The 14,770-nt window shown below is 44.4% G+C and overlaps 1 protein-coding gene across 1 annotated transcript in view; it reads right to left on the bottom strand.

Moving 5' to 3' along the window:
- Adamts17 (ADAM metallopeptidase with thrombospondin type 1 motif 17) overlaps positions 1-14,770 on the bottom strand; it is a 327,342-nt gene that overhangs the window by 243,277 nt on the left and 69,295 nt on the right. Inside the window, exons 5-6 of the mRNA XM_036196825.1 lie at positions 1,698-1,781; positions 870-1,027 (exon numbers count right to left, since the gene is read on the bottom strand). Of these exons, the coding sequence (XP_036052718.1) occupies positions 870-1,027; positions 1,698-1,781 (242 nt within the window). The remainder of the gene's footprint in view (positions 1-869; positions 1,028-1,697; positions 1,782-14,770) is intronic.

The raw sequence follows: 14,770 nt of genomic DNA, 5'->3' as shown, positions 1-14,770 counted from the left end.
AATTCAAGTGAGGTGTCCACAGCCAAGGCCTCTCAAGGGTGGCAAAAGCCACCAAATGTGAGAAAATGAGGAATGACTCCCCTCCTTGAGGAATTGGGGAGGGTGGAGCCTTAGCAATACCCCAGTTTAGAACACGGAGGCTCTAGAATGTGAGGGTCACCTGCTTTTGGCCAGTGGCTATGGTGTCACTAGGAAATTTCGGCAATATGTTTGTTTGTGGCTTCAAAGGCCACCCTGGGCTTCTGCTGTGTGCTTCTGGTCCCTTGGTCTAGAAGGATAATCCCAGTCCTGTAGCCAGGAGAGAATCTTTACCCATGCTTCAAACAAGAGTCCTCCTGTGACAGCCATGGGCATCCAAAGGACTGAGTTTTCTGGGGAGTTTCCACTGTCCTGCAAGACTGTGCAAGTCACCCATGGACCCACCTAGAGCTCCTCCCAAAGGCAACTCAGAGAACACACTCTTCTCCCTAACAGGTTGCCCAAGTCAGCCGGCAGCAGCTGCAAACCCTGTCAACATCTCTCCGGCTAGCATGCTATCGTGGGGAAGGAGGGGGATAAGGGAGAAGTACACGGATTTATAGACAGTTCTAAGTCTCCAGTTACCTAGAATTTTAGAATTCTTCTGATACTAACAACAGAGCTAATGATGGCTAACACCATGGGTTAGGCACTGCTTATGGACAATAGCACATTATTTGCTCAGCCCTCAGAGGCTGAAGCTACAACGATCCCCCATTTGACTACCAAGAACCCAAAGCCCAAGAGAGTAGACCTAGGCTTGACTTCCAACTCTGGATGGCTAACATGTTCTCAAAAGGATACTGCTTTTTCCCTCTTGCTTATCAGATACATGCTAGCTCCAGGCTTACCTGGTCACAAACACAGCGGCATCCACAGGAGGTGCATCATCCTTCCCTCCTGGTACCTGGTTATTGCCAAGGTACCGGGCACCCCCATACTCCTCATTCTGCCAGTGACAGAAGCTTTCCAGGGACCGCTCACCATGGTGCCCTATGGATAACTTGGCCTGAAAGAAATAGAAGGAAGTAGTCAGACATTGCCATCCAGGAAGCCAAACTTGCCACCCAGACCCTATTGTGGATGGTAGATGCTCTTGAAGACAGAATTAGATGATTCTCTGCCCTGAGATAAAAGCCTAGGACCAAAGGATGCTCAGGAGGTCCCAAGACCACCAGGGACTTTATCCATGTGTTTAAATAATGACTGTCATTAAAAACAAGCAATCGACTTCTTAGAAACATAACAGTCTTCAAAAATGATGCACTCCCTCAATGTCCGCCAACTGCTTCGCCTTGTGGATAGCATTGGCTTGAAGGGAGTCACTCAGTGGAAACAACAAAGACAAGGCTGTGCTGAGTCCCAATGGGCCAGGAGCTCCAGGAGGAAAGTCATGCTTCTGAGACCTCCCCTAGCTTTCCACATGTGTGAGAGCCATATGCCAGACTTGCCAGGAATGGAAGTGTGAGTGCCCATGGCTCATGTTCTGTGTGCCCTTGAGATTCTAAGCAGCCTGCATACTCCCAAGACTCTCTCTTCTCTCACAATGGGGCCATCTTCAAAGCCAGGAAAGTGAACCCGCCAGTGTGCCTGATGCCCTCCCTAGCAGTCCCAGTCAGGAGGAAAGTTGAAACCTATTAAGTTCTCAGCTTGCTCCGAAAGGCGCCCCGAAGACTCACCGGGCGTTGGCGCAGCAGTACTAGCTTGGTGACTTGAATGTTAATTTTAATCCCAAGGCTCTGGTGCTGAAACATGTTGTATACCTATTAACAGAGAAAAATAAAGATACAAATACAGTTCTTTAAACACAGCAGTGTTCTGGACAGTGGCTTGTAACAGAGAAAAAATACTAAATACAGACTAAAGAAATTGCATATGGATATTAGATTAGGTATTAGTCAACATTGTCCTACAAACATACTGTATACATACAGTATGTCCTACATATAGACTGTTAAGATATGTTAGCAAACATAATATATGCTAAAAATACAGAAAAATGTGCATGTGAACGCTATACTACCTGCTCAATTTTCTATACCTTTAAAACTGTTCTAAAATATACAGCATTATTTTTAAAAAACATTAAAATGCAGTTTGTATTCTTCTAGTATGAGAAAAACTAAAAATAATAATTATATGTAACTCGAATTTTAGTATCAATAAAGTCTGATTTAAACAAAAAATATATATACATGGGTGAGAACATTTTTCAGATTCTATTCAGGTTTACTAGCCAGGAGGTGGTGGTCCACACCTTTAATCCCAGCACTTGGGAGGCAGAGGCAGGCAGATCTTTGTGAGTTCGAGGCCAGCCTGGCCTACAGAGTGAGTTCCAGGATAGCCAGGGCTACATAAAAAAAAAAACCCTGTCTCAAACAAACAAACAAACAAGGTTTTTCTGAGACAAAAAATCCCCACTAAAGGAGACTCCAGGGCCAGAGAGAGAGCTGCAGTTGAAGGCACCAACTGCACAAGCCTGATCACCCACAATCACCAGAACTCACACTAACCACCTCTACCCCCCAAAAGACCCAGATGCAGATGCACACATCTGTCATCCCTGCCCTCCTGCAAGGAGATGGGCGGCAGAGACAAGGGAAGCACTGGGAAGCACTTAGGCCAGCTAGCCTGGAGGATTCAGTGAAGTGGAAATAACCAGACAGGCTGACCCTGCTTCAATAAGGTAGAAGAGGAGAGGCAACTGGAAGTTGTCTGCTGACCTCCACAAGACTGTGGCCCAAGCATGCCTGTATTCACACATCCATCTCTCTCTCTCTCTCTCTCTCTCTCTCTCTCTCTCTCTCTCTCTCTCACACACACACACACACACACACACACACACACACACACACACACACGGGGGGGGGGTAGTTAATTAAAAGAGAATTCATGCCTCCCCAATGTATATAATAGAAGGTTCTAGAATCGCATACTGCACATATACAGTACTTCCAAAGGTGAGAAGGCAGCTGGTTGTTCTAAAATGTAGAGCGCAGGTGCCGGGAGCTGTCTGAGCAGCCGTCCACTGTTGCTCTTCCAAGTGACGTAAATTCAGCTCCCAGTACCCATGTCAGAGAGCCCACAACTGGATGTAACTCTAGTTCCAAGGAACCTGATGCATTCTTCTGGCCTCCACAAGCACTCACACATACACAGCATATACATGCAGACTCATAAGTAAAAACAAATACTTTTGAAAACGTGCAGCTTGGATGATTTTGAAACAAAGAAATGGATGTTAGGTAATTCAGGCAGAAAAGTAAAAACTCTAACCTCTGGTTTTCACGCAGAAGGACTGAAAGCATAGGGAGACAGACAGACACTTACAATATCCCAGCCTGGGTCATCTTTAACCGTCTCTGTCACTCCTGAAGTTTGGTACCTGTATCATCCCCACTGACGAAATGGGCTTTTGTAGACGAAGGCAATACCCTGAATTGATTCAAAGCCAGGCTCATCTAGCCAAAATGTCCATCTCTTCCTGTGTTCCCCTAAGTCCTCATTCTAACCAGAGGTGCCACCGAAGCATATCATAGTGACAGAAAGGTGCATGCTCGTCTCAAGTCCCCCTTTTGTGGCCATTTGGTGTCCCCCAAATACACATACATAAAGACTTGGCTCCAGGGTGGTATAGTGGGTGGGGCTGAGAAGGGCCTAGTGAGCGAGCGAGGCTGTGGGTCCCCAAGCTTGCTCACCCTGTCTTTCAGCATCAACATTTGCTCCACCACTGTCATCTTTGACCTTGCCAGACTCCAGAGTTGTGGGTCTGCCAGAACTGGACCTGAGTCTCCCAGACTATGAGCTCAACAGCGTTTTTCTCTACAAACTTCTTGTTTTAGGTGTTTCATCATGGTGTCACAAGACTGCCTTAGGTACAAATATGCCTCTAGTCAGTAGAACCTACTATTAAGGACCTCAACATGAAGATGTCCTAGAGAGGAAGAATGAAAGGAAAAATCGTGAGGCAGAAGAGCCGGGCTTCACATGAACAAAGGCGGCCCATTGGATGTGAGGCCCCCAGGTCAGTACAGACCTCTTGACTTCCTCTCTTGCACTATACAGCAGAAATGGTACCCTGAGAGGTTTGATGGGAGGTAGTAAGGGTGGCTATAGATATAGGATACGGAGGGAACAGGGATGAGGACTTCTTTAATAGTCTTCTTGGTTTTAGCTAGTGGACAACCCGTTAGGGGATTTCACACCAAGAGCATTAAAACTTTCTCTCCTGGCGCTGCGTCTGTACTCTCAACTCGGCAGCACTGGAAAGTGATGGTCACGGCAAGCAGCAAAGCCAGGGGCTGTTAGGACGTGCAGCGGGCTACCTAAAGGACAGTGAGCCTGCAAATGAGGCAAGCACAGACTGTAGGCAGCTGTGTGACACAGAATTAGCTGTGTCACAGCTTGGACATCATGCACTGAAAGCTGCTTACTATGGTTAAATAAAAATCTATCTTTGTGTAACTTAATATTCTTTCCCACAAGAAACGAAAAGAGGGATGCATCCACTTTCTCTGTTCTCAGTCTCTGCTCTAAAATATCTTTTTTCAATGCTGGACCATCCATCCACAGGCCAATTGTGAAGTCAGCTTTTCATTATCTATTCCTGACCCTGGGGGAAGAAGGGAGCCCACAATTTTTTCCTTGTTTGGATATTTCAAGAACCACCCAATGGCTCTAATTCAATTTTTTTTTTTCCTGAAATACCCAGCGTGAGGATTGAGCCTTAACTGGTATACAACAGTTCCAAACATGAAAGTTCCGAAGAAAGAAAGGTTGGCGTTATAAAAGAAAAAAAAAAATTCAGTTGTACAGGGCTTTGTCACATGCTGCTAAAGTAAATGCATTTGGAGTTCAGGTGTAGCTCAATGAGAGGGCATAGATGCAGCACACAGGAGGTCCCGGGTTCTGTCCCAGCACCTAAACATAAAATAATTAAGTGCACAACACCTGTGATACTATGCCAGCCAAACCCCTAAGACATTCAAGAATATCATGGGTTTAAAGAAATAACATGCAGGCTGACAAGGTGGTTCAGTGGTTAGAGGCACTTGCCCCTAAGGCCCCTGACCTGCGTTTGAACCCTGGAACCCACACAGTGGAAGGGAAGAACAGACTCCTGCCAGGTGTCCTTCTGCATATGTACTGTAGTGTGGACATACGTGTGTCATGCACACAATAAAATAAAAATAAATAAATGTTAAAAAAAACTATAAAGAATGTGAAGTCAGACACGGTGAGTGCACTGGCTAGTCTTATGTGAGCTTGACACAAGCTAGAGTCATCTGAAAGGTGGGAGCCACAGTGGAGAAAATGCCTCTATAAGATCCAGCTGTAGGGGCATTTTCTCAATTAGTGATGGATGGGGAGGCCCAGCCCACTGTGGGTGGTGCCATCCCTGGACTGCTGCTCCTACATTCTCTAAGAAAACAGGCTGAGCAAGCCAGTAAGCAGCACCCCTCCCTGGCCTCTGCATCAGCTCCTGCCTCCAGGATCCTGCCCTGTGTGGGCTTCTGTCATCACTGCTTTTGATGATGAACAGCAATATGGAAGTGTAAGTCGAATAAACTCTTTCCTCCCCAACTTGCTTTTGGTCATGGTGTTTCATCACATCAATAGTAACTCTAACCAAGACAGTGTGGTTCATGCCTGTGATCCCAGTACTTAGGAGACTGAGGCAGAGGAATTACAAGTTGGAGAAGAGCCTGGTATTCACAACAAGTTCCAGGCCAGACTATACCATGCCATCGTGTCTCACATTTTTTAATTACTTCAGTAAACTAGTAATGTGACAGGGCACTTCTCAGTGCTGTTCTGGTCTGTCACTTGAACAGAGAACACAGAACCCATAGGCGTCGATATGAGCACCAGGCAGAACACAGGACAAGTCCCTGAGTTAGAATCATTGGCCCTTGCCAGTCTGAGCAGAGCCCGGGACTGTGAACTTTCCATGTCCCAAGGCTTGCTTGCTTCCCTTGGGATGAATGCACAAAAATATGATGTGAGATGAAAGGAAAAAACAGCCTCGTGCTCCAAGGGCTGGGGACAGGGAAAATGGAGAAAATGGTCTAAATGGGAAAGGGGTGTAGAGTGTCAGTTCTAGAAGATGAGGCCCTCCTGGATGCTGGCTGGACAAGAGGGGAATGTACTTAACATTACTGAACACTTCCACATGGCTATAATGTAAATTCAGTGATAGGTGTATTTTGTCACAATTAAAAGTATAATTCCTTCTTAAAATCTTCATGCCCTAAATACCTGTGGTGGTTTGAGTGAGAAATGCCCTCTGGTGTCCCTGGCATTTGAACACTTGGCCCCCAGTTGGTGGCCCTATTTGGGTAGGTTTAGAAGGTGTAGCGTTGCTAGAGAAAAAGCCTCACTGGGAGTGGGCTTTGGGGTTTCAAAGGTCATACACCATTTCAAGTTCGCTCTCTCAGCTTCCTGTTGGTGGTTTGAGACGGGAGCCTTCAACTCTCAGGTTCTAGCTCCAGCCTTCACGCCTGCCTGCTGCCATACTTCCCTGCCGTGACGGTAATGTGCTCTGGGACATTAAAGCCCTCTGGGACCTTAAGCCCCGAATAAACCCTTCCTTCTATAAGTTGCCTTGATCATTGACTAGTAAGGACAGACGGCACTTCCCCCTTGTGACACGGGCATTCATCCCAGGGAACAGCTGGCAGAGTCTGAGCACCACAGCTGAGCACTGTCACCTGCTATCTGCAGATGCCCCCTCACAGAGCTCCATGGGGTACAGGGTAGGGCAGAATAGAACCGGGAGCTCCCTCCAGGCCAGGGAAGCCAGATGAACAAACCCAGCCTGAGACATGCAAGCAAGACACTCTCTCTTTTTCCCATGGAAATTCATGCTCAGAAATCCCCAAGGCAGCAGTGCCTGATGCTGAGGGAGACACCTGGCTGGGCCTGGAGCAGTGCGGCCAATTGTCTGGAAAGTCTGTCCCTAGTGTCCAGCTCTGGCTGTGTTCCAGGAAGTATTCAGAGCTCTGGCTGCCTTTGTCACATTCCCGTGGCAGCCTGAGCCAAGCAGGTAGACTTGCTGCCAACAGTCCCATACTGTGGCTGTCCCAGCTGGGTGACTTGGGGACACAGAGATGGTGGCGATGGCAGACAGGGACCAGAGAAGGGGTGAGAGATTAGGAAGGATGGGGGATGGGGGAGGAGGGCCAAGGGGAGGGATTGATGGTCATTTCACAAGGCAGGATTTTCACAAAGCTGTCACTCGGGTGAGCCAGAGCTTGCTCAGAGTCCCAGTCTGTCCCATTCAGACCTCACCCCAAAGGTAAGAACTAAATTTACTGAATTCACAGTAACTCTAAGGGGAGCCCCAGGCATAAGTTGAAAATGCGTACTCCGGAGCCACCAGACACCCTGAAACAGAGACCAACTATGTGTGTTGAGGGAGTCTCCCAGGGCTTCTGGGATGTACTTGAAGTGTAAGAACACTGAGCTGCCTCCGGGGTGGCCACAGAGAGACTCTTGTCTGTTTCATATGGTAATAAAGTGAAATTGATGTCATTTTTCCTCCAAACAGCTTGCCTGGATGGTCTCGGGTTTTTCATACCACTCCATGGTTGTTAAGGAAGCAGAGGATAACCAAAACTCTGCCTGGTGACCCTGCTTTCCAGCCTGTTTCCATCTGCAATTTGTACCTTAAAACATTCCTGCTCTGTGTCACCCGAGGACCCCCACCTGAGGAGCACTAAATCACATATGCACAGACGGCTCTGTGGTACCACGTGGGAAAGCCTCAGCAGCCCACTGCACACCCTGGGTGGTGAGGCCATTTTGGACATCTGTCCCAGAGGCAATTTCTGCACAATCTCCAGCGACACAGAACCAGGAGCAGGACTCCACACGCCCAGCTAGGGCACGAAGAAGCAGCTCTTGCTTATTACAGCACCGGGGATTGTGTATACTAGGTAAACACTCTGCCATTGAGCCATCTTCCAGCTACAGAAGTATTACTATTACTATTATTATTATTTCACTAATTTAAAAGATAGTCTCTCTCTACACAGCCCAGGTTTGCGTCCTGCCTTGGCCTCCCAGGTACTACGAGGTGTGTACCAGTGTGCCTGGATCAGAAGCATTTTTAAAACACCAATCAGCCCATACCACTCTTCTTTTTAGACCTGCTGGCAGCGACACACACACACACACACACACACACACGAGCCAGGCCCTTTCCTCATGCCTATTACATCAGGCAACAGGGTCAGTCCGACCATAGTTTACCAATCCCTACCAGCCTCCCCTCCATGGTGCACTGCTCAATGCCACCCTTCGGAAGTGGAGACCCCCTCTCTGAGGTACCTCAGTCACTTGCTCCCATATGGTTCGGTGTGTGGCAGCTCCCGCCCTCTAGGCTCCCTTTTTGCTGACTGTATCAGATAGTGTCTATGGCTCCTTCTGCTGAGACGTGTGGGGATAATGCATGCTAATGGTTCCTATTATACACAGAAGTGGGCAGCAAGGTCCCCTGATTTGGGTGCCAAGAACTAAGCCGAATGGAATCAATACATATCTTTTATCTTAATGGTGAAATCCATACAGCACACAGCCTATGATCTCTACCACACTTACAGGCACAGTCACACTATTACACAGCCATCACTGCCCTCTGCCTCCAGAACTTGAACACCTTGTAAGATAAAACTCTGTCCTCATCAAACACTTGACGCTCCCCCATGTCCCCAGTCCCCAAGCAATCACCATTCTATACCCCGTCTCCATAAATCAGATGACTAGATATTAGACGGAAATGGGATCATTTGTTGCTTGTCCTTTGTGATTGGCGTATTTCACTGAGCACTATGTCCTTTAGGTCATCCATTTTACAGAGCATGTCCAAGTTTCTTTCCTTTGAAGGCTGAATCTCATATTCTACTTGGTGTAGCTGGTACATTTTGCTTATGTGTTCATCTATCAGTGGGCACTTTGGTGCTTCCAGCTTTCGGCAACTGGGAATGATGCTACCATGAAATCTTCTTCAGTACCCTACTCAGATTTGTTTCTTTGTGCTGCCCACCAGCAGCCTCCAGAGAAGGCCTGGGCTCCTGAATTCCTCCTGAGGCTCTGACTCCTCAAAGAGAGGGCACAGGCAGTAGATGTTCCCGGGACATAGGTGTGGCAGCAGGGACCTAACAGCAGACAGAGGCATCCAGCAGTGTGGACCAGCCTGGTTCCTGACATACCCTTGGCCTTGACTTCTGCTGCCAGGCCTGCACTAATCCTCACCCCCACTGCCAAGCTTCCTGCTCTAGGTTTCAAAAAGCTCCTTGCTTCCCATCTGGAAAGTAAGCCCACTTTGCCCGCAGCCATTTTCCCTAGGTGTCTCTTCTCTCCACCATCCACTCTAGTGTATGCTGCAACACAGTGCAGGTGGGACCCTGCAGGTGGGAGGCTGCTCCTGGCAGCTGGGCTTCTCCATAGGTTTCCTTTTAACCTTGTAAGGCTTGGCTTCATCCTCTGCCACACTTCTTAAAAAAACAACAGGTGTGCTAAGGGGGCTCAGGAGACTTTTCATTGCACATGGCTGTCTGGGGACTGTGTGAGGTGGGTAAATAATATAATCACGTGTATGGGGGAATACTTCCCACTGGGTTGTGCATACACGTAAATCCCGTGCTGTGTTTGGGATGCACAAAAGGCTTTTCAGCGCAAATTAATCAAGGAATTATAAAGTGCTGCCAGACCCCCTAGCTCTTTCGTTCCAGTCTCTCCAGACTCGCTCTCAGTGCGCAGCAGTCTGCCTGCAGGAGCCCCTCGACTCACTTGACCTCCATTTCCTGGGCTCTACCTCTTGGTGTAGACCCGGTTCCCCTAGATCTTCCCTGCCTCCCCTCTCAGCCTTTCCTCCTAACACATCTCCATTTGTTTGTGTCACCCACCAACCCACAGAAGCACTCTGTAACAGTGACCCCCAGCACTATCACACAGGATCCAGAGTAGACAAGAGCAACCTAGACCATCCACTCAACTAAGGCAAGAACAGATAGCTCCACCAGAAACCACATCAAACATCGTAACTCCCAGTGCCCAGATCCCAGCTCGAAAACCCAACCATGAACACTCAAGACAATATGCTTCCTCTAGAAGCAATCCCACTGCAGCAGACCCTGGGAAGAGTACTTTAGCTGAAGCATAGAGTAAGGAGTCCAAACATACCAATCACGAATATGTTCAAAGACTGTGGAGAAAATATGAACACACGCCTTACCATGACAATACAAACAGTTGAATGAAACAATGAACATGTTTCAAGGAGAACTTAGCAAAGAAAGAGAATCAGTGGAGAAAAGCCAAACTGAAATAAAATGGGAAATGCAAACCTCAGGATGTCAAACCAAAGCCTCGGAGGAAAGCCTCACAAACAGATTACAAGACATGGAGGAGGGAATTTCAGGTTTGGGAAGACAAGGTAGAAGAAATAGGTCAAAGAAAGTGTTAGCTCTTAAGAAAAAAAAAAAAGAAAAGAAAAGACAAAATCCAGGCACAGAACATCTAGAAAATCTGGGATACTATGGAAAGACCAAACCTATAAATAGAGGTACAGAGGAAGAAGAATCCCAGGTCAAAGGCACAGAAAATTAAAGCAAGATCGAACAATCAGCTTAAACAGACCTATATCCCCAGTAAAATAGAGACAGTAATTAAAAGTCCCTAAGCAGAAAAGGCCAGAATTCTCTCAGACCTTCAAAGAGTAACTAACACAAATATTCTTCAAATTATTCTGCAAAATAAAAACTGAAGGAATATTTTTTTCTGATTCTTTTTACAAAGCTACTATGACCCTGATACCAAAGCCACACAAAGATCAAACCAGAAAAGAAAATTATAGACTATTATCCCTTATAAAAATAGATGCAAACATTCTCAATAAAATACTTGGCAAACCAAATCTGAGAACACATCCAAAAGATCATCCACCACGATCGAGTTGGCTTCATCCCAGAGATGCAGGGATGATCCCACATATGTAAATCAACAAATGTAATCCACAACAGAAACTGTAAAATAAAATTCACATGATAGTCTTGTTAGATTAAGAAAAAGCCTTTGACATAGTCTAGCACCCCTTCATGATAAAAGTCCTGGGGAGACTAGGGATACAAGGGACATACCTTAAGGGACATACTTTAAACATAATAAAGGTAATTGACTTTTTTTTCTTCTTCTTCTTCTTCTTCTTCTTCTTCTTCTTCTTCTTCTTCTTCTTCTTCTTCTTCTTCTTCTTTTTCTTCTCCCCCCCCCTGCCTCCTCCTCCTCCTTTTGCTTTTTGTTTGTTTGTTTTTGTTTTTCAAGACAGGGTTTCTCTGTGTAGCTTTGTATCTTTCCTGGAACTCACTCTGTGCCCAGGCTGGCCTCACAGAGATCCGCCTGCCTCTGCCTCCTGAGTGCTGGGATTACAAAGTCCATACAGCTCTGTACAAAAGGCAGAACTGTATGCCGTTCTTATGGTACTGATGGACTTCACAGAACCCCTCAATATAGTCACTGACTCTCAATATGCAGAGAGAGTTGTTTTACACATTGAAACTGCTGAATTTATTCCTGATAATACAAAATTAACTTCATTATTCATACAATTGCAGGAAATCATCAGAAAAAGGGAACATCCTATATATATATAACACATATCAGATCCCATACAGGTCTGCCAGGACCTCTAGCACAAGGTAATGATGAGACTGATCAGTTACTAATAGGTAATGTGCTAGAAGCCTCAGAATTTCAAAAGAAACACCATGTAAATACCAAAGGTTTGAAGAAGGATTTCTCCATTACTTGGCAACAAGCTAAGGATATTGTGAAAAAACGTCCTACTTGTTCCTTCTATAACCAAACTCCATTACCTGCAGGGAGCAATCCAAAAGGTATACAAAGAAATGAAATTTGGCAGATAGATGTGTTTCATTTTGCAGAATTTGGAAGATTAAAGTATGTACACCATACCATTGACACCTATTCAGGATTTCAGTGGGCAACTCCTATGAGTTCTGAAAAGGCTGATTCTGTGATTACACACCTATTAGAAGTTATGGCCATCATGGGAATACCTGTACAAATTAAGACAGACAATGCCCCAGCATATGTCTCCAATAAAATGAGACAGTTCTTTGCTTATTACAATATAAAGCATGTTACAGGTATACCACACAATCCCACAGGCCAAGCAGTCATAGAAAGATCCAATCGAACTTTAAAGGATATGCTAAATAAACAGCAACAGGTAACAATGACTCCTAGAAATAGATTGCATAGTGCTTTATTAACCTTGAATTTTCTCAATGCTGATGAGAAAGGAACAACAGCTGCGGAGAGACATTGGACGACAGACAAAACTCCTGAGCTAAACCAACCGGTTTATTTCAAAGATGTGTTGACCTCAGAATGGAAACCTGGATATGACCTACGTTGGGGAAGGGGTTTTGCTTTTGTTTCCACAGGAGAAGAAAAGCTATGGATACCAACAAAATTAATAAAAATTCGATTCGAACAGGAGAAACCCCTTGATGAGGAGAAATAAAAGATCATCCACCAATGTGACATCTCCTCAGGTTGTAAGAAAAAGTTAACAATCAAAGGTTGGGGTAGGCTTCTGTTTTTGTCTTTCCAGGATAATGGAAATACCCATCTTCCAGAAATCATAAGGCCTTGGATATCCGGATGTTTACAGCAGAAAAAAAGAATCTATTGGTACCAATCTACACAGGGTAAGATATCACTGTCTAACATCTATATCTCTATCAATCTAGAATAGTTGTGGTTCCAATTTAATTATAAACCAAGCTGGCTTTGGAGATGGAACTGGCTCACTCCTTCCCTAAACCCAAGCATATTGATTAAAAAAAAAAAAAAAAAAAGGTTGAGAGATTCTTCAGTCCAATATCAGAAGAGCCCTCTGGTGTGAGACAAAAGGAAACCAATTATAAGGGACCATTATCTTCAAGATTCTAATTCTCTCCATGCTTATTCTTGATTTCTTGGAATCCTTTCTTATATGTCATGACATCTTTAAATCCAAACCTTCCATTCTGATAAAAAATAAGTTTTTTTCCAATAGCAATGTCTGAAGTCTCCAGAAGGAAGATGGGGCCCCAACAACAACAACTCTACCCAATCCAGAATGATGCCATGGTAATCATCATCATACTACACTTCTTGCCAGAATTTCAGACAATCTTACCCATTACTCTAAGAGTTGCTGCAGAATCTACAGTTAATCTAACTGAGATTTAACTATCTGAGCTTTCTCACAATACCCAACAGAGATACCATCGCCCCCTAAACAACAGGAAGCAATTCTAAGAACACGACGCCCCTTATCCCTTAGGTTTCATATTTCTCAGGGTTATGGATAATGGTTCTAGGGTTGGGGGTGGAAGAAATGGTTAAACTCAGTACTCTCCTTAAGGAAAGAAAATATGTCTCAAAAAAAAAAAAAGGGAAAAGAAGAAATGGAATGGATACGTATAAGATATTATGGTAGACTATCACATACATTAGTAAACAAATTTAGTAATATAGCAGCCTTTGCACTGTTATGAATTCTTATATGTTGATACAAATATGAACTTTTTATATTCCTATTTAAGATAATTTGTATATTGATACAAATACAGAACTATGTTTGTTATATTGTACACATATTTTTACTCTTATTTGAAATATTTGTATATTGATACAAATGTGAATTTATGTCTGTCATACTGTATGTATGTTCTACTTCTGTTTAAGATATTCTGTATACTGATATATATTTAGGATTATTATCATATTGCACTATACATTCCTACCTCTGTTAAAGATATTTTGTGTATTGTCACAATTTGAAGTCATTGTCCTTTTACTGTACATTTGCTTACAGACTGTTTGCCTTATTTATAGGAAGCCTTAGTCCTTAGGTTGTTTAGGTAGATGAGACTTACAGAGTTATTGTCACCTATGCTTGTCATCTCTATAATTATGTTAGTTAGGTTATCCAGATTTATAAACACATAGGTCAGATGGACAGGTAATCTTCAAACACTTCATGGACCTAGAGAATATGGCATTTAAATAATTTAGAATTCTGTTGACGTGAGACACAATTGCTCCTGGCAGCACCAATTTGATCCCCAGAGAATGTTGGGCTTCTAAGACATTTCCATTTGGAAGTTTGTCTTCTTGGCACAAAATGGCCTACTGGGCAAAGAACTGCCCTTGCCTCAACTGCTGACAGTACTAATGCTGTCCTTTCTGGACAAGCGGGACACAAGGAAAGTGACCACCATACTTTGCCAAGACAGGGTAAGATGGTCTTTCAGAATTCCTGCTTCTGAAAATGGTCTGTCAGATACTCTAGGCCTGTAGCCAATTTGAATGCACCAATGATACTGAGAAACATTAGGTGACTGTCCAGGCTGCTAGCTGTCTCTGTCTACTCTTGCAAGACTCCCGAAAGTTGCTTGCGTCCTTCTCCCATTTCTCAGGTATTATTATATTCCTTCTCAGGTCTTTGATGAGGTTGGAGATTAACAGTTATAGTTACAACTTAGTATATATACATATATAATATCTTAGATAGAATATATTAAGTATTAGACTCAGGTTCTTTAGGATAGGACACCTTTTGGAATGATCCTTGTAACATGCCACCTACCCATGCCCTAGACTTCCCTGGATTTTAATATGTGTTTTTTGCTTGATATTGTTTGCACTTATTGTAATTCCAACTTATCTAAGTCATTAT

The sequence above is a fragment of the Onychomys torridus genome, chromosome 1 (genome assembly GCF_903995425.1).
Source record: "Onychomys torridus chromosome 1, mOncTor1.1, whole genome shotgun sequence".
Taxonomy (NCBI): Eukaryota; Metazoa; Chordata; class Mammalia; order Rodentia; family Cricetidae; genus Onychomys; species Onychomys torridus.
Note: the sequence above shows the minus strand (reverse complement) of the source record. Positions and strands in the feature narration are given on the sequence as shown.